This window comes from Simochromis diagramma, unplaced genomic scaffold, assembly GCF_900408965.1.
Source record: "Simochromis diagramma unplaced genomic scaffold, fSimDia1.1 OVJJ01000822.1, whole genome shotgun sequence".
NCBI classification, from domain to species: domain Eukaryota; kingdom Metazoa; phylum Chordata; class Actinopteri; order Cichliformes; family Cichlidae; genus Simochromis; species Simochromis diagramma.
The window spans coordinates 5,027,044-5,048,084 of NW_024387520.1; the positions used below are offsets into that span (position 1 = coordinate 5,027,044).

The window sequence follows — 21,041 nt, forward strand, 5'->3', positions numbered from 1 at the left end:
TTCCTAAAGTTCTTTCAGTTGCCACTCCGGTCTCATCCTTTCCCTCCCGTTCTGCTCCATGCGGTTGTGTTTTATGGCGGCTGTTTAGACCCTTCTAATTCAAAAGCTGTGTAACTGCCTGATCCTACCCGCCCAGCATCCTCACCCTGCTCTGCATAATTCACGGAGGAAAGAGCATGGTCTGTCTCTCAAACAAGCAGGCAGACAGGCATATACAAATGCATGCGCACATGGGGCATGCACACACTCTCGCAAACACAAGAGCAAGTGGATAGTCAGAAGTCGACCCACCATCACGCTTTGCCTCACACAGCCTTGTATGGCCTTACAACAGGGACAGTTACATAAAGAGAATATTTTCGGGTCCTTGCCTACTTCAAAGAGGTACAACGTCACTGTGCCACAACACATCTCATGACCATACATCAATAGAGCAGAGAGAGGAGCAGACTAATGGCTTCCTTGTTACATTTGATTCTTCCATTTTTTAAATGCCAATTTCTGTTGTTATCTGTGTGTGTGTGTGTGTGTGTGTGTGTGTGTGTGTGTGTGTGTGTGTGTGTGTGTGTGTGTGTGTGCACGCAAGTGTCAGATCATGCATTGATATTGATGGATGACTGCTGAGCTTTGGAGGCAACGCTGCACCATCTAAAGTACATTATTGTTCAACTGAAACCCACCAAGGAGCAGATGAGGAGGGAAAAGCACAGCTGTGTCATGGCTAATTGGTAGGAGGAAATTCTGCCTGTGTGCACACAACCACACACAACCACTCACACAAATAGAGTCACAAAGACAGACAAACCACAAATTCTCTTTTGGCTAACTAGCCTAAAGTCGATGGAACATTTTAGGATGACTTTTGGCCTCTGATTTACAATATTTCTTTTCTTTTTTTTCTCCTACTTTCTTTAAAAAAAAAAGGATCAAACTTTAGAGTATTTATTGCTTTGGCATTGGTTTGTTTTTGTTTGTTTTTTAAATTAACAGTCTTTTAGTACTGGGTTTGTCCTCTCAAAATAAGTCATTGTGGAAAACTGTATTTTTCACATATTGTTAAAATGAAGAGGGTAAATTGTGATGTGCTGATGATGCATGATGTGCTTTCTGTAAATTGTGGTCCTGGTTAAAGTAAAAAAGAATGATAAAGTAGGACACGGTCTGGAGCTCCCGGCCCAGACGGTGTGTCTCCTGCCACCCTCAGACACTGTGCAAACGAGCTGGCCCCAGTGTTTTCTGGCATTTTCAACTCCTCACTGCAGGCATGTCATGTGCCTGCCTGCTTCAAGTCCTCCACCATAATCCCTGTCCCCAAGAAACCTAGGATCACTGGACTAAATGACTACAGACCCGTGGCTCTGACATCTGTGGTCATGAAGTCATTTGAGCGCCTAGTTCTCTCCCATCTCAAGACCCTCACGGCCCCCCTCCTGGACCCCCTGCAGTTTGCATATAGAGCCAACAGGTCTGTAGATGACGCCATCAACATGGCCCTACACTTCATCCTGCAGCATCTGGACTCCCCAGGAACCTACGCCAGGATCCTGTTTGTGGACTTCAGCTCTGCCTTCAACACCATCCTTCCAGACCATCTCCGAGACAAGCTTTCCCAGATGAATGTGCCTGATCCCATCTGCCGGTGGATCACTGACTTCCTGACGGACAGGAGGCAGCATGTGAGGCTGGGAAAGAATGTCTCGGACTCCCGGACCATCAGCACCGGCTCCCCTCAGGGCTGTGTTCTTTCTCCTCTGCTCTTCTCCCTGTACACCAACTGCTGCACCTCCACCCACCAGTCTGTCAAGCTAATCAAGTTTGCAGATGACACCACCGTTATTGGACTCATCTCGGACGGGGACGAGTCTGCCTACAGGAGGGAGGTTGAACGTCTGGTGTCCTGGTGCAGCCACAACAACCTGGTGCTGAATGCCCAGAAGACAGTGGAGATTATTGTGGACTTCAGGAAGCACACAGCCCCACTCCCCCCCATCATCCTGACTGACACCCCCATCACCTCTGTGGACTCATTCCGCTTCCTGGGTACCACCATCACCCAGGACCTGAAGTGGGAGCCCACCATCACCTCCGTCATCAAGAAAGCCCAGCAGAGGATGTACTTCCTGAGGCAGCTGAAGAAATTCAACCTGCCAACACGGACGATGATGCAGTTCTACACCGCAATCATCGAGTCCATCCTCACCTCCTCCATCACCGTGTGGTACGCTGGAGCCACTATCAGGGACAAACAGAGACTGCAGCGTGTTGTGCGCTCTGCTGAGAAGGTGATTGGCTGCAGACTCCCATCTTTGCAGGACCTGTACACCTCCAGGACATTGCGGCGTGCAGCTCGGATCTCAGCTGACCCTTCTCACCCTGGACACAGTCTGTTTGACCTGCTCCCCTCAGGCAGGAGGCTCCGGTCCATTCGCACCAGAACCTCTCGCCATAAGAACAGTTTCTTCCCCTCTGCTGTTGGACACATGAACAATAACCATATGACTATCCCCACCCTACCTTATGACTGACAACCATATGAGCATGTGTCTCTCATTTTCTCAGTGTCATCAATCCCCTGCTTGTCAGTAACCCATGACTGATATCATAGCAGCACCTTTCAAATAGAGTCAGTAGGAAGGAAATCTCGTTTAAGTACCTGGAACAGTTGCTGAGATTTAATCCCATTTTCTGTTCAGCGGCTTGGTTTTGATTGGCTCTGATGGCCAAATCCATCTTCCTCTTAAGCTCATCTGTGTCAGTTCTGGGTGGGACCTTCCATGATATTTCCAGAATCACATAGATATTGTTTAATTTTTAAAAAAAATTGCTTACTACAGTCTCCAGGTTATCAAATGGAACAAAACAGCATGTGTTTCCTCTAAGATTATACTCTTAGAAATGATGTGTTTAAAAAATGTGTTGGTTCATGTGTCACAAATTTTCTGTGAATTTGAACACAACTTCAAAAAAAAAGAAAAATCCAAAAGAAAAAAAGTTACAAATGTAATTTGAAATTTTCACATGTATCCAATCTTTTGTCCCTGAGTTTATGCGGAAAATGCATTAAAATTGAACATATTATGCGCTGCATTTTTACGAGTGTTCTAAGTAGTTTTTAAAACACAGATTTCACCTTATGTTTGACATGGACTTTGAATAAAGGCATAAAAAGTCAGTGATAACATAGTCTGACAACCATCTATTAGCTTGTGAAAAAAACCTTTGTTATAAAAAACAAAATTGGTTTGTAAAACACATCTATTCAGAGTGTACCTTTTTCTTCCAGTCCTAAAGTAGCTTACAACCCATCCGGGCATGGAGCCACCATTCCTGCTATTATACCTCCAATTGCTATGCCTTACAGAGTAACTTTGTTTCCTGCAAGATCTGTTATCTTACGTAGAAAAAATGGTTTTCGATGCATTAATACACAGGATTGGGAGGTATGAATCAGGCATCTGAGAAGATTCTTTAAAGCTGGGGTGAGGGAACTCCAGGCCTCAAGAGCCAGTGTCCTGCAGGTTTTAGATGTGCCCATGAGCCAACACAGCTGATTTAAATGGCTAAATTACCTCCTCAATCTGTCATGAAGTTCTCCAGAGGCCGGGTAATGAACTAGTCATTTGAGTCAGGTGTGTTGACCCAGAGTGATATCTAAAACCTGCAGGACACTGGCCCTTGAGGCCTGGAGTTCCCCACCCCTGCTTTAAAGCATGTTGCCAGAGAGGCTGTTTCTAATGTCAGTGAAAAGCAGTATTGACATTACCTCGTTGTTTTTCTATAATATTTCTCTGTCTGTGGATATCATCTATATTAATGTGGTTGAAATTGAATCCTTAAATGTAGAAATGCTAATGATACAGTGTTTGTACTTTTTAAATGCAATCCTTTGATTGTTAAATACGGCTGTATAAATGCATCATGTGTGCTCTCTCACTCAGTTGATGATCATCAGCGGAGTCATGTGTGGAGTTATTTCAGCTCCGCAAAAAGCCAAGACACAGCATGTGACACATGTGAAAAGGCCACAAACAGAATATGATGATGAGTTTATGATGAAGTGAACTGAAGGAGGAGGAGAGGGACAAGTGCTGCTAGGGTGAGACAAACGTAGATTGTGGAGTCCTTAGATGCTGCATGCATGATCCAGGTACAGAGACAAATGTGGAGGTGTTGGCAACATGTAGCACTGTTGCTGAATTTTAGAAAGTGACTTTTATCTAGGCTTAGGTTTTTGTGTCTATGTTTAAATGATGGGAATTCCCTGAATCCTTAAATGCAGTAAACTATCCTAAAATTGAAGTGGGACCCTAAAAAACCACATAACGTCTTGACAGAAACTACTGTTTGTTTCCTTCAGAACTGCTTTAACTCTTTGTGGCATAGATCTGACAAGGAGCAGGAGACACACATCTGACATTTTGGTCCATACTGACATGCTGCAGACTTGTCAGCTGCACATCCATGACGTGACTCTCCCGTTTCACCACATCCCAAAGGTTCTCTATCGGATTGAGATCTGGTGATTGTGGATGCCATTTGAGTAGAGTGAACTTGATGTCATGTTCACAAAACCAGATCGACATGATTTGAGTTTTATGACATGCTGCATTATTCTGCTGGAAGCAGCTATCTGAAGATGGGTACACATATAGCCTCATAAAGGAACAATATCCAGGTAAGATATGGTGTTTAAATGATAAGGGTCAAGAAATGGCCAAGAAAATATCCCCTACATCATTACACCACCACGAGCATGAACCACTAATAAAACAAAGCAGGATAAATCCCTGTTTTTGTGTTGTTAATGGCAAATTCTGACCCTACTAATCATATCTATTATCTATTCAGACCAAACAATGTTTTTCTAATCGTCTATTGTTCAGTTTTGGTAAGCCTGTATCAATTGTAACCTCAGTTTCCTGTTCTTAGCTGACTGTGTGGTTTTCTGCTACTGTGTGCCAACTGCTTCGAGGTTCGACTTTTATGCATACCTTGATTGTAACAAATTGTTATCTGGGTTATTGTTGCTATATACAGAGAGCTGGAGATTTTGAACTCCAGAGATGGATGTGTGGGAAAATCCCAGTAGATAAGCAGTGTCTGAATACTCAGCCTGAACTGTTGATGGATCCAGATGGATCCACCCAGATGTTGCAGCAGAAACTGAGGCTCATGTCTTTTTAGCCGTCTGTTGTTCAGTTCTGTAACTGTAGCAAGTTTTATATCAACAATATTACAAGCTTTTGTTTTTTTTAATTGGACTTTGATGTTGACGATAGTTAAACAGTGAAGTTATTCAATCCTATTTATATATATCATATAATATAAATATACACATAATATATTCCCCCTTTGTGCTGTCTGTTTCAAAGTACTGACTGTATCCATGCACACTTCACACACGCTAATATCAGATAACAAAGTGTAAAAATCCCCAGTCTCTCTTTGGCTCCCATGTCTCTCATATATCAAATATAATTTTAATCCACTGCCCACACCTTACTTTTCAAGAGCGAGACTACTCTGAAAGAGTGTGAAAAAAGTAGAAGTAGCCAAAAAAAGGGGGGAGGGAGTCCAACGCTGTAATTTTCTAAATATATATCCAGTCTGGAAGACGAGGAAGTAATGAGGAACTGAAGGAATTAGCGAGGTAAAGAGCAGCGTGTAAGCAAGATACACATAACATGCTTAAATGGTCCTAATTAAGGATCCAGCAATGACTCATCCGCCGCGTGTGTGTCTGCGTGTGCGTTGGCGTTTGCGAGTTTGTCCTTGTATGTGTCAAATTAGCATCAGCATGACTGGAGGAGGTGTGCTACAGTATGTGGGCCCTTGTCTTCTCACCTCACACCACCACCCTACACCAATAAAAGAAACCAAAAATAAATTAAAAAAAAAAGTAAATTCCTTCAACACACACTGACACAGTTAAACATCAGAAACAGATATGAGAACCTAACTTGACAAGCTATAGAACAAAATGTCAGATGGTATGCTAAAAGGTCAAAGCTTCTCTCAAAATCTCAAATATTTAGTCTTTAACCTTCTTGAAGCAGCTCAGATGTAATCACATATCTTTTTATTTTTATTAGAAATATTAGAATTAATGAGCCAGAGTGAGTTTTACACCAGCACTCAGCTAAAAATGTGTTTTCACTGACCAGAAAACACGGTAATTGGGGTTGATCTGTGTGTTGATTTGTACCTAAACATCTACAGCTTGTCCATTATAAATTCAAGCCTCATTTCTTTAAGTGTTGATTATATTCCTGAAGAATATTTTGCATTTTGCCCCCGAGGAACTGGATAAAATTACCTCAGGCATTTAAGACAGATGCTTAAATGGCATAAATGCTTCTGTCTCTTCAAGATGAATACGTATGTGTCGCCCTTCTGAGTGTGTCTACGTCAGGAAGCATTCTTTATAAATAGCCACTTACAGGGTCTGTACCCTATGAGAATGACAGCTGAAATGACTCAAATGAAATTAGATGTTGTTCTCCCTGTTTCACTGAAGCAACAGTTCCCAAACTGTGAGGCAGGCCCCACATCTGTAGGTGTGGACAACGAGGGGAAAAATATGGAGTGAAATTAATTGAATGAGATTTTTCACTGGAAAAAAAAGTGTTAACCAGCGGTAGTACAGTACTAACCACTGCACTGCCACGCATGTGTGCATGTTCTCCCTGTGCATGTGTGGGTTCTGTCTGGGATAGCTTAAAGTTACAGTGTGTAAATTCTCAACAGCCAGTGCATTGCAGTCAAGTGAGATCTGTTGTTTTTACCTGTCCCAATTTAAGTGCATGATCAAAACTATGGTGCCCCCTGTGAGACAAACAACTGTGGCTACCATTTTTCTGTAGTGAGTCTAGGCTGTGAGTCCGCTGTCTTTTTCATGTCTCTTTACTTTGAAGGAGGCTAAAAAACTTTGTGAAAGAAACATAATAAGATGAGTCAGTGAATCTCCTTTCTGTCAGATGACAATGATACTAAGGTGAGTTGTTGATGATATGTTGAACTTTTTTGCTGTTATGCACTGCTGTTTTGTCTGCTGTTAGCATCTGCTCCGTTAGCTGCAGCTTTTGTAGCTGTTAGTCAACGTTAGTGAAACTTTTTTTGAAGTCGGTCTAACATTGTTGGACACTTTGCAGGTAGCACATGAATGCAGGACTCGGACATGCTCATATGATGTGAACATGTAATGAAACTGTTTATCAGAGTGAAAATGTAATATAATATTAGCTTACTAGCTAATATTAGCAAGTGTTGCTCAACCAATCATTTTATGAGTCCAACATTATTTTTTTTTCTGATAAATAACCTAAAAAATAATACCTGACTTACTGTAGCTTTAATTGAGTACTCTAAATTGACTGTTTAGGTTTAAATAACTGTTTTAGCTGAACAGTCCAGGATATATTCCACTTCACACTATATGACAAATTCAATTGGCTGTTAAGAAAACGTATTTATTTTTTGAGAAAAATAAAAAAGAGTTGATTGATTCTGTTTCACCAACCTTTATTCAACTTGGGGTTTTTTTTACTAATAAAATAAAATTTGCTTTTTGTCTGAATTAGTCTGGTTCGTACGGAGCCCCTCTGATGACTTGGTCCAAAAAATAAATAAATTGTGGCCACAAAATACTACTTCGTGCCCTCGAAATAGTATAACGTGCCCACAAAATACTTATTTGTGGCCACGAAATACTATATCGAGGGCACGAAATAGGTTTAACGTGCGCACGAAATACTAATTTGTGGGCACGAATTGAGTATAACGTGGCAAACGAATTACGCATTTGTGGCAATGAAATATATAACGTGCACACACCATATTGATACAATTCCTGGACAGCTGCGTAGAGACATAAGCATAAGAGTAGGCTAAACCTATACACCATGGACAGAGACAGTATGACTGACTTTTATTTTAGGCTGGGAATGAGCAACAAATGCATTTTGAAAAGCCTGGCAATGCAAGGAACCATTATTACAGAGAGACATTTAAACAGGATATTAAGATAAGATAAGATAACCTTTATTAGTCCCACACGTGGGAAATTTGTTTTGTCACAGCAGGAAGTGGACAGTGCAAAAGTTATATAGCAAGTATTATAATTGAGAGCCCAGTTGCTTTACAGACGTAAGTACGACCTGGACACTGGGACAGATTTTATTGTCAACCAACTGCAAGGGTCTCGGAAGGATCACAGTTATCGGTCAAGTGTTTCGTGCCCACAAATTAGCATTTCGTGCGCACGTTATACCTATTTCGTGCCCTCAAAATAGTATTTCGTGGCCACAAATAAGTATTTCGTGAGCACGTTATACCCATTTTGTGCCCACGAAGTAGTATTTTGTGGCCACAATTTATTTATTTTTTGGACCATGTCATCAGAGGGGCTCTGTAGGTTCGTAACCCGTCCACTGTGACATTTCTGACTGTGCCACCACTGTTTTTAACCCACCTACTGTTCCAAAATACATTTACTACATTTCACACTACTGATTGTGCAGTCAGATTCTTTCCACACCACATAACATGTCGTCATCCATGCACATCCTCAACCTGGAACCATACCTGGAGCAAGTTTTGTATCCTACCCACTACTCTGTTATCTCTCCACCACAGGGTTGGACACTCTGGCAGTTCTTGGTTATCATTTTTGACATGTTTTGTGTACGCATTCATGCATGAACACACCTTACCCGCAGTGACTTCAATTGTCCCCACAATGTCTCTGGTCAGTTTTTACTCATATTGCCTGAAAATAGATTATCTATTGATCCACACACCGTGCCAATTCACTGACCACTGACCAGAGAGGCTGTGAAAGAGAATTAATGATTCAATTCTAAACATTTAAAAGAAATTTAAACATTTGTATTTGATCATTATAATTATGCACATTTCCATATAATTCAATCTCCTATTAGTGCTTTATTTGATCTATTACAATCTGTAAATGGTATCATTTCTAATTCATATTCTAGATGCCCATATGCACACTTGGCATTAAAAAGGATCATATTCTGAAAGAGTTTGTCCAGGCATTTACAGTGAACACAGAACAGTACAAACTCGTTGACTTCCCATGTGCCACAGTGTAACTATAATTCATTCAATATTTGCTGATGGAGGTCACAGTGTCAAGGCTAATCTGCAATGCAAAGCCTTATGGCTTCTGAATTCAATTACCCCAACTATTTCTTTTACGTGTGCTGTGATTAATTAAATCACTGTAATAGGAGGGCAGGTGAAGGTTAACACAGTATCTACATGAATGCATCTATTTCAATACACCAAGTAATTTAGGTGAAAAGCAAGAGGGCACATTCAATGCCAGTCGTTCATTGTCACTGACCGCATCTAAACTTGCACAAATTAATAACTTTTTTCCTGGTGTGTGGATTCAGTTTTAAATTGTCACGTAACGAATGCAGCAAATAAGATGAAGGGCTCTCTTATTTTTCTCTATATTAATGGATGAGGCCTATTTTGATATTTTATCACACCACGTTTTTCCTCCTTTTACATCCCAATTTTTCATCAAAGCAAACACAGATAACACCTTGCCTCACTGCCTGTATCCTCAGCTGTTTCTTACCTCCTTTGCACTTTATTTAGTTTTCTTCCTTCTCTCCCTGCCCTTAATCCTTTTTCTCTGTATTAATTTTCCCACTCTCCTCTCGGGCTCGTTCTGCACTTCTGTCTGTGAGGCAGTGATTAAAAAGCATTACAGCCAAGGCCACAGACACATCAAAAGAGCTGTGCAGCGGTGAATCAACAGTGTTGAATGGTGCCAATCATTTTATTGATTTCCTCATCTTACAGTTTGACATTGTCTACTTGGGAATGAAAAGCAGGAGAAAGAAATGCTCCAGTGTAAGAGTAACTGAGAGAGTATATATATAAAGTTCTTTTTTTTTCAAAAACAACATTTGTTTACTTTCATTTATCAATGTTCACTGGGTAATCTGTACCTCTGTTCACATGGGAAATATCCTATGTTGCCTGAGCTCCATCCTCGTCTAGCTAGCTAACTAATGAGAAGCCCATTGATACAGTAGTACTCAGTATTGACTCTAGTGCTCCCTGATTGTACTTGTGCGTCCTTATAGTACAATGGTTTTTCTACCCTAGCCCGCTTGAGATCAAATTGGGCTACAATAAGTGTATACTTCTTCCCACTCCCTTTCAACATGTAAATTAATCAGAATGTTTTTTTGTATGTAATTTGTATAGTATTTTTTTTCTCTCTTATTTCTTTTCTAAATGTACTTGTATATTGTTCACATGTTGAAATAAATTACCAAAAATTACCAAATTACATCATCCATGGAGTGTCACTCCAGTGCTCTAGCGTTTTAATGTGCTGGCTCCAACCATCCATATTTACAGCCTTTGAAGCCATGTTTCGTGTCTTAGGACTTTTATTTTGTTTACACACAGCCAGAGATACCGCTTTTAGATTTAACATCAAATATTCAGCAAAAAGTGAGTCAGTTTTTGACTCAAATGTGCTCTTACGGCAACAGGAATTGACCTGTTTTAGATTATAACCTTTTTGTAAGAGGGTAACCAGACAAAAACACCCATAGATTTGTTGTAAAGCACTGATTCCCATAATTTAAACAAAATGTTAGAATATTGTGGAGCCAATTTGATTGCTACAGCATTTCTGGCAGTCACATGGTTATAGCTGTTTCATGGATATTCACACACAGGCGCAGTAGGATTAGCTACAGGATTGCCCAGACATCACAAAAATACCACAGGGGAAGATTACGCATATCTATCCACCACACTTCTTTCATCTTGTGTTGTGTGCAATGTTTGGAACTATGTTGGGGAAAAAGAGAGATCTGGTGGTTACATGTGGTCTAAAACCCACAAGCATGGCCATTTAAACTTAACTGCTGTTTTCTCCCCTTCACTTTTTTTTAATCTTTCTTTCTTTGACAACACCTCAGGGCACACGTGGATCCCACAGGGGTACCTGCTGTGAGGAAAACTGATGCAGTCATCCAGTGACTATGGACAGGTGATCAAGTCAAGAAATGGCCTTTGTCCGCAAGCCTGACACTGGTGAATAAAGAGGTAAATGCCCACACACATCAAGATACACATGCATACAAACACACAACACGATTCAGTATAATATAACTCTTCACTCTATAACTGAGTGGATTTGTTTCTTGACTTTCTCATGTTAAGAGGATTGAATATATTCAGTATTCATTTTTCACTTTCCTTAATTTCTTTTTTTTTAATCATTGTTTTTTAGCGATTCTGAAACATTAAACAACTTGCTATTACCAGAAGGGTAATTGCTTGGACTTCCTGAATTTCCCAAACTGGACATTGAAAAGCTTCCGTGCCATGAAAAAGTATTTGCCTCCTTTCTTTGTTTTTCACATATTTGGCACATTTAAATGTTTCAGATCAGCAAAAAATTAGACATACTATTAATATTAGAGTAAATTCAAAATTCACTTTTTAAAAGATGATTTCATCTATTAAGTGAGAAAGCAATCCAAATGTACCTGGCTAAACCTGCTAACTGGTTGTGCCACCATCGGCAGGAAGAACTGCAATCAAGTGTTTGTGATAACTGGCAATGAGCCTTTCACATCACTATGAGGAATTTTGGGTTTTCTCCTTGCAACTCTCTCAGGGATGCCATTTTTGCCCAGGGGCAATTACTTTTTCAAATTGGGTCAGATTGGTTTGGATAGCTTTTTTCCCCTCAGTAAATGAAATAATTTACTGCAAAGAACTAAGAAATGAAGAAGGGGGTAAATACTATTCACAGCACTATACAGTTATTATCTTTTTATATATGTATATGTATATATGCATGTGTGTGTGTGTGTGTGTGTGTGTGTGTGTGTATGCATAAGACTTAATAAGAGCTCACTTTGACAGTCAAATATAAAAGTACCAAGTCACTATAGAAGTATAGGTTTTCATGTGATTTTGATTAAGGCGGTGGATTCCCTTTGATAGAGGACTTCACCTCAACAGGCAAGTTGCCAGGATGTCGGCAGGTTTAACTTTAGCTAAAGCTGAAGGTGGCTATCAGTGCAACCTCAGGCAGTGCGGATTATTTTCAGAGATAGTCTGTGGGTTATGGCTCTGTGGGTAGTCAGCAGGTCACTGGTTACCTATAACTAACAACTGGTAATAACTAATAAACATTAGTACTCATCTTGGAAATACAGCTAACAGCTGCAGAAAGGATTTAAATCAGCGGTGGTGCATTAGATGCTTGCATGACAACTGGCCGTCCCTTTGCCTTCCCAGCCCCTTTTGTATTAATCCAGGCATAGGATGACAAAGGGAAGTCCATAGGTCACATGGCTGGATGATGAACGTACACCGCTTTGTCCCTTTAATACCAGGAATATTTCTAATAACCTTGAAGTTAGAGGATTAGGAGGGATGTGGTAGTGTTAACACTTCTTCTAAGAATGAAAATGACATTTAACATCTCCTTGCAAGCTCGCTATCAGCAAACATCAATGAGGCATCTGACAGCGGATAAAACTGGTGCTGACAAAGAGAAGATCTGAATCACGGCACTCGACTCTGTGGCAACGCACCCACTTCCTGAGTTTTACAAAAAGCACTAGTGTAAAAGTGCGTGCATTCATGTCAACCGAACCCCGAGGAAATTATTTCAAAATGGTTTTACCCTGACAGCAAAAGAAGGTAATAGCAAATAAATCCCGGTTGCAAACAACATTTATCTGACTTAGGTTTGCTCCTGGCTCAATCAAAACAATACTGCAAGAGGCTATTGAGAAATATATTTAAAGGATATCACAGAGGTTTATGTGCGATTTTGCTTTGCTTGTGTCTGTGTATGACAGAGCGCGAGAAGAGGAGGGTGAGATAGAAAAAGGCAGAGAAATGTGTTTTGTATTCATGTAAATCCATTCAGTTTCTAGCTAAGGTATAATGTGAAAATTGAAAACAGAGAAATGCAATGCGACAAGGACTCAGTGCCGGATGAACACGCCGCACAAAGGCAAAGATGCCGACTCAAAAATACACTGAAAAAAAAATTAAAGCTTATGTTTTTGGGCACATGAACAAGTATTTGTACTTGCTACCCTTTGTGAGCACAGGACGCTTTTGGTGCAACTAATTTGAGCTTCACAAAAATAAAGAATACAGTGAAATTAGGATTTTTGTGTTAATGCAATTTGATTTATCTGAAAAAATATATAAAAAGAAACTGTTGTCTGTACAGCAAAGCCAGCAGCTTAACATGTGTATCATGCACTATTCAGTACAAAGAAAGGTAAGTAAACAACCGAAAACAGTGTGATCAAGCTTTTTCCTTCCCCCAGTGGTAGTATAAGGATACTGTATGTACATGTATTTACAGTCATGTATACTGCATGTCTACATATGTTGTAGTTCTGTGCTTGCCACTGTGCCTGTGTTTGCCAGCTGGCTTGATAGCTGTAGGCACCAAAGAGCAAAAGAAAAAAAAACCCCACAGATTATCAAGCAGATTTATTTGAGGAAAGAGTTCATCGGAGCTGTCAAGAAGCTTCGAAAGAAAAAAAATAACCCACCCCTGAAGGGAGGGACACTTTCAAAGGCTTACGAAGTTATATCTACCTGGCTAAAAATACACCTTCTGACAGCATGTGCTCACTATAAAGCAGGTAACGATAATTTTAGCCTACAAACTAGAGTGAACCCAATTAACCCACAGAGGTGTCGCTGATAAAGCGAGGATTACAGTTTCATGATGCCGTTATCACTCGCCGCAATATTTAAAAACACCAACACTAATGTCGGGTAAATAGGTCAGCTTGACTCAGACTGAAAGATGCGATAAATTTCACTCACGTGTGTTGATCTTCTGCAGGGAGATATGTTTCTCTAGCTGACGTCGCAATTTGACCTCAGCACCATACTTTCCTGTGGTCCCGTTGTCCGCCAGGATGAAGTGGGAGTGGAGACTGTTAAGAACCGTCAACTTGCTCATCGGGTTGGACATGGTCTGGTATGGACGCACCACCTGGCCAAAAGAAGTCAATATTTAACAACTATGCAAACACTGCACCTTTCTTAGAATACAAATATAAAATTACAGCCTGCTCCTGTTCTCAAGAGGTTTTCACTACTTTTGCTTTTGCATCTAAAGTTGAATGTATGCCTCAAGAGAGCATTGCTGCCCAAAGCTTTAAGAAATATGAGTAAAATAACCGTAAGGATTTCATGTGGGGTGAGCTTGGGTTGTGATTTGAGACTTGATGGATATCCTATGCTATAAGCTGGGCCATAGATTTTTAAAGACATTAGCATTTCTAAAGCAGTGTGATACTATAATGGCTCCATGGTGCAGATGCAAAAAAGATCCCCAGTTTAAGACAGACATCACTAGGAAGGTTGGGTCAGGAAGAGCACGTGAAAAACTGCCAAATCAACTGTGTGGAACCATCTGCTGTTGTGACCCCTTGCGAATGAGGGAGCAACTGAAAGAAGTGTTACAGCAGAGGGAGACTATCACAGAGAAAATGCTCGCAGTGACATCACGAGTAGGATGAACAGAGACAGGTAAAAAACCTGTCTCATGCGAGTCTTTCAAGAGTAATAGATTACTCAAGCACCTGGATGCTGAGCATATTGTCAAGTTAATGGTAGATAATCTATTTAGTAATTACAAAAATTAGCATCACTCTGGTATACTGGTGGTGACAGTGCAGTGGTTGTAACTGTTGCCTAAAGCAAGAAGGTCCTAGTCAGCGGGGGTGTGTTGTCCCAAATACACACACTTATGGTCGTGTGGACGGTGACCCCTCATTAGTATACCTCGCCTTTTGCCCTGTGACAGCTGTGACAGGGACCATCTCCACTGCAGCTCTAGTCATTTTTTAGATTTGGAGTTGCCATGTATCCAATAATTATTAACAAAACTTTCATTGTACTGCTGCTGAAATTAAACTTCCAGTTTCTCCAAAGTTTCTCAGATATATATAATACCGCAACACTGTCTGACACTTTGAGGTAAACTCATCTGGTCGTATATAGACAGCTAAAACCAATCACGCATGAAAAAAGAACCTCGGCACTTAATCAGCTCATTTCAGTCACCAACATTAATTGGTTCTGCCTGACTTATTCAGAGGGACAGAGAGCGGGACATTTTGATGATGAAATTTTAACAGTAGCGTAACACTGATTCCCAGAGATTTCACTGAGTCAGCATGGGCCTCATTTGGTTTCCCCAGCTGTCCAGCTCACTGTGAAGGAGTGTTTATTGGCTTACTCAGCATCTCAGTGAATAAGCTGTCAATAGCACTTTATGGTTGATCTGATATCCTCGTGTTGGTGTTGTTCCCAGACCATCATGAAAATGTTGTTCCAGGATCAACATTGCAAGTGACCAATCAGAATGTTGTGACGTCATACTTTTGCGACTTCGGGAAAAACCGGCATAAAACAAAAAACTGTACTTAAGCTGCGTGAAACTGCCTCTGTCCGCCGATCAACAGACCCTGACCCTAACCCTAACCGTAACCCTTTAATAAACAGTAAGCAGAATTGATATTGTCCTTGCAACATTGGAATTTCATAAATGCACGAATGGCTTGGCGCGCAAAAGAATAATGTCACAACAATGTGATTGGTCACTTGCAATGTTGAACCTGGAACAACATTTTCATGATGGTCTGGGAACAACACCAACACGAGGATATCAGATCATCCAGCACTTTATAGCCTCAGCCCTATCTACCCTATCTACCCTAAAGACCTATCTATCTATCTGTCTGTCTATCTATCTGTCTGTCTGTCTGTCTGTCTGTCTGTCTGTCTGTCTATCTATCTTCACAGACTTACATCTTTGCCAACAAGGTCCTCTTGATTTTCTACGATGCCCCATGGAGCAATACCAATGGTGCATATCTTTCCCCGTGACTTGGAGGCGTGGTCTTTCAGTGCATCACCCACGTGGCGAATCACACCTGTGTGTGGACATAGGCATGTGTGCATGAATATTCAGGGCTTTTAAGAGACGGACAGAGAGAAAGATGTTTTGTCACAATCAATACACAGCCAGTCAGATAATTACATACATTGTTGAGATAGATAAAAAGAATCTGTTAAGCACACAAGACAACTGTGTGGAGCCAGTGTTAACACACACAAACGCACACATACACACTTAAACACAGCCAGGTTGTAGCTCTCGGCTTGTAGTAGTTGTCCTCAGGGGAGCAGCAGTCAGACCTGGGGGCCATCTTATCTCATCTCTCCAGCTGACATTCATTCTTTTCTCCACCTCCACACACTGTCCCTCCAATCCAGCTATCCATTATTCAGGCCTCTCTTCCTCTTTTCTCCTCCTGCACCCATTCTGTCACTAAATCTTACTTTCTACTCCTTTCTGTATTCAAGTGCGCGCACTCTACGTCATCCAGCGTGTATCATTTCTTTTTGTCTGTTCTCATCTCTCCTATTTAAACATTATTCTGCTGCCTTTTTATCTTATTTTAAGTGCGCTAAATACAATCTAAGATACTTAAATAGCATCTCTTTTTGTGCCCTGGAAACAATACAAGGTAAAAATAACAGTTAACTTCCTTACTGAAGGCAAAGTGAAGCTGATAAGATAATACACATTTTCCCCCATAGACAAAAGTACTATATGAATGTGTAATGTGCGCTTGTTCAGAGCGTTAGTGGAGCTCCAGTTTTCTCGCTGAGGCCTCTTTCTATATACATGGCAACAGCATATTTATGAATAATTCATGTGCTTCCAGTCTGCCAGCTAACACTCTGGTTTCCTGTATTCATTCCAACCAATCTTGTTTCACCACTTACACTGTTGCACAGTCTTATTTCTTCAAGCTTTGAAACTTGGACTTTTTCACACTTTCACCCTTCCAACCTCAGCATTCAACATCCAGTCCTCTGAGCTCCTCACTTACTCTGCTCTGAGCCAAAATCTTCCAAAACAAAAAACAAACAAAAAAAAACTCAGCACCAAGACTAGGAGACTTCCTTAGCCTTAGAAGACTGCTTCCTTAAAGCAGACATCTCTGTGATTTCTCTACACTGTAACTGATTCCTCTACACTGTAACAGCAAAACTTTCTGTATTAATTAGTTAGCACTCTATATTTTGTTTCTATTCTCTTGGGTCCATATGGACTATTACTAAGCTAGAACGTTTTATTACTTTGTTCAAAAAGTAAGAATGCTTGACAAGTGTAAGATTTTGATCGTCCTTAATTTCAGGCCTTCTCTCATGCAACTAATACTGGAATAATAACTCTTAATCTGAATGAGCCACCCTGTCATCAGGTTTAAGTCATTAAAAAGCAGTCTAGACTACTTGACATACTTTCACTGTGTGCTCACAGCCATTTTACAGTGATCCAGTGGCTGAACAGCTTTAGAGCCTAGACACACTTGACAAATGGTTATTTAATAGCTGATAACTTACGATAAAGACTTGAACACACTCATCATACGCCAAATTGAAGTGCCCACTTAATTTTTATAAAAAGGAAGACGGCTGTGCACTCAAAAAAGTGAAATTTGGTGGTTATTGCATTTACAAGACTCTAACATGTAATTTGAACACAATGAATTTATGTTTCTAAGGTGAACGTAATAAAATCATATAAGATCTACATGAAATTTACCAACTTAGCGCCTCTTAAATTTATTCTTGTTGATATGACATGATAAAATCTAACAAGAGTGGTTAGCTGCCTTAAAGACTCGCGATATCACAAGATCACGTGAGATTCTAAACAACAAGAGGCAGGAAAGCACATGGTTTGCTTCACGGTCATCTTGGAAAGGTAAGAGTGAATCTATCTTCATCCATCTTGATGAAAATACTTTTTGCACAAAGGTATCATTAGTTTGTCGATTCTTTTCAGTTCTATTTATTCACATTTGTTTTTTTGTTTTTTTTTAAAAAAATATCTGTTTGTTTATGCCATTCTAGCTAGCTAACACGTTAGTGCAAGAATATAGCACAATGTCATGCTAGCATGATAGCCTAATATGAAAGACTTAGCTACTCCAAATATAGATATTGTTTATAACTTAACCTCTGCACATAAGCTAGTTTGGCTCTACCACAGAGACTGTTGTGATAAATTTACATTTTACGTGTGGGTTGTTGAAATTTGTAAGTTTGTAAGTTGCAACTGATGGACAGTGGTTTATTTAACAATTTATGTGTTTTTAGTACACTGAGGAGGAAAGACAAAACATGAACAGATGTGTTTTCCTGTTTTTTAATTTTTTTGAAATTAAATATTTTTCTACTTAATAAACTTGGAGACTTGCAGTTCCCTCCTGTAAAGATAATAAATGTTTAATCTTATCAGGTGGTGAAAGGTCTGGAGAGCTGGCAGGCCAGTTCATCAAATTCATGGTGAGCTAATATTTTTCTTAAAAATGATCACATTCCCATGTTAAAAATGTAATATATTCATTTGTAAGTGACATATAGTTTTGAGACCAAGAAAACAATGCATTCTTATTTTATGTACATATCATCTAAACTTTCTTGAATTGGGGGTATGGCATAATTAAATTAATACACAAATTACAAAACAATATTAAAATGACAGACCTGTCTAAAATGCATAAATACTATTTGAAAAGATTAAGACTGTAAAACAATAGCCTCTGTATTTCTCACAAATTCCTGGTAATTCAACTAAAAGTTCTTTAATCCCACTGCTAGGTCGTTGAGATGGATTTCCGTATATATTTGTTTTTTCCCCCTCTGTGTATAAAGACTGATGCTGTTGAAATCAGAAGAGAATACATCGCCAAAGGTCTTTGCGTGTACCTGAATGAAGATCCTGAGAAGCTGGTGAAGGATTACCTGGTATGTTAACTTGCCTGTATCCTTAACTAAGGAGATGATCAAAGATAAGCTTGAACTACATACAAAAAGTTTCAGGGGATGGGGTTTTCCTATAAATTACCGGTGGCTGTAAAAAATACCTTTTAAAATAGGAAAAGTAAGAGCTTTAAGTTTCTCACTGGATACTACACACACCATTCTTGAGTGTTTTATACTATCATTATTATAATATCATTATAATAACCTCATTCATACACACATTCATACAAGATTTTTATGTAACATTTACACTTCAATGGATGTATCAGGAGCAACTTGGGGTTCAGTATGTTACCCATTGATAGTTTTAGTATCAGATTAGAGAAGCCAGGGATTAAACCAGTAGACAACTTGCTCTACCTCCTGTGCCACAGTCACCCCTGTCACAACTCAAGATTTTGAAAGACAGGACATTGTTGAGGTATTGAATGAACTTCTCTTGAGTCAGGAAAAATATCGGGCAGTCATTTTTGATTACATTTACATTATTATAAGGCTTGAATGAATAAAGCTTTTAGGTATTTTACATTAATGTAAAACAGATATTTACTTTTAAAACTGTTTGCAATGGACATTAGTGAGAAATCATTATCTTTTTTTTGTTTGTTTTATTGTCACAGGAAGTTGATAAAAAGCATCGCCACTGCCATAGCAGAGACAGTCTTTGGAATCTGTGTCATTCGGTCAGAGGGTGCGGAGCCTGGCGATGACCCTCAGGATGTTGTGATTGTTCTAGAGGGGGTGGAAGTGATGGGTGAGTTGGGCAATGTAGTTTTTGCAGTGACAATGTTGCTTGGTCTGGTCTATTCACTGAACCTGAGCTACCCTCTGGAACTCAGGTACACCTTTGAGGTCCTGCAGAAGATTCTTATGGAATTAGATGCACACGAACTATCCAACAGCACACAAAGTACAGGTTCTCAAAACACTATTTTCTCGTTGAGAAATGTTTCCATTACAACAGCTACACCATGTATCTGGACCATGAACCTAAAATAATTGCAGATATTTTCTTTTTTGAAAGTGCATCTGTTGACCTTCAAAGTAGTTGTATTGGTCATCAGAAAATCACCTGATTCAGCCATTCATTGTTGTTAAAAAATTGTTTTAACAGGTTAACTTTCCACTTTGTCCACTACTTTTTTTCTGTTATGTAACTTGTACTTGCATTTCATGTATTCTTTATACATTATGTGAAATTTGCTATAAATTCAATAAATTGGAGAAAACAAAAAGATGTGTATGACAAATTTTTATTTACCTTTTAGATGTAATAGTGAAATGTATGTTAACCAGACTCTAGACTTTGTTAAATGCTCCAAAAAATTACTCTTTAAATTAACTTAAAATAATCATGGAAAGAATTTCCACGTGATTAAATTGCTTTCTATTAGCATTAAAGACTTGTGTTGGAATAACTTAATTTGTATGAGTTGGTTCAACTCAATTAACTTAAGCTGGGACCAAATTTAGTAAATTAGTTGGAGAAAACCTACTGAATTGAGTTGGAACAAAACTCTTTAAGTTGGATCAACACTATTAAAATATATTGGATCAAAATGCAGTAAATACGTTGATTCATCAATCTTTAATTAAGTTGGTCCAACTTGAGTGCATTAAGTTGGAGTAACAGAATTGCATAATGCTAAAATAAAGCAATTTAATCACGTGGAAATGCTTTCCATGATTTTTTTATGTTCATTTAAAGAGTTATTTTTTGAGTGTGCAAGGCTGTATGCAATCTCTCTGTTTGTCTTCATAAGTCAAAACCCGTGGTTTACCTGTGTTGACTCCTCCAGTGAATATCCAGGCCCCTGTTGTCATGGCAGCCTTGATGAGCCCTTTGCCAAAGACCTGCTTGAGTTTGGGCTGCAATTCAAAGTTCTGCAGGCCCCCGTGGACTGAGATGAGCAGCTTGGGCAGTTCCAGCTGCCACTCCTTGGTCATCAGGTGGAGCAGCAGGTCAGGCTTGGTGTCATAAGACACTCGTACGTACTGCAAACAGCATGAAGCATGTCAGTGAAATAAAGCAATACATACAAATGTAGTAAAAAAGAGGTTATGTGTCTTAAAATGGTAAATGGCCTGTATTTGTATAGCGCTTTACTAGTCCCTAAGGAGCCCAAAGCACTTTACAC

At 39.6% G+C, this 21,041-nt stretch overlaps 1 protein-coding gene and 2 long non-coding RNA genes across 22 annotated transcripts in view; 1 reads left to right on the forward strand and 2 right to left on the reverse strand.

Moving 5' to 3' along the window:
• Positions 1-21,041, reverse strand: part of trpm3 (transient receptor potential cation channel, subfamily M, member 3) — a 155,857-nt gene that overhangs the window by 44,808 nt on the left and 90,008 nt on the right. For all 16 annotated transcript variants that reach the window (XM_040019003.1, XM_040018999.1, XM_040018997.1 and 13 more), the window contains 3 exons: positions 20,685-20,898; positions 15,868-15,992; positions 13,873-14,044 (listed from right to left, as the gene is read on the reverse strand). In XM_040019003.1, coding sequence (XP_039874937.1) covers positions 13,873-14,044; positions 15,868-15,992; positions 20,685-20,898 — 511 coding nt within the window. The remainder of the gene's footprint in view (positions 1-13,872; positions 14,045-15,867; positions 15,993-20,684; positions 20,899-21,041) is intronic.
• On the reverse strand, positions 892-10,166 carry LOC120725919. Its single transcript, XR_005694265.1, has 2 exons — positions 2,501-10,166; positions 892-1,167 (listed from the first exon to the last, which is right to left on the reverse strand). It is a non-coding gene; the product is annotated as an uncharacterized LOC120725919 (long non-coding RNA).
• On the forward strand, positions 17,556-20,709 carry LOC120725918. 5 transcript variants are annotated; one of them, XR_005694262.1, is made up of 4 exons: positions 17,556-17,839; positions 18,377-18,423; positions 18,813-18,885; positions 19,524-20,709. It is a non-coding gene; the product is annotated as an uncharacterized LOC120725918 (long non-coding RNA). The 5 variants fall into 5 exon arrangements; XR_005694263.1 differs by having other exon boundaries at positions 17,556-18,423; positions 18,739-19,950; positions 20,018-20,709; XR_005694260.1 differs by having other exon boundaries at positions 17,556-18,423; positions 18,793-18,885.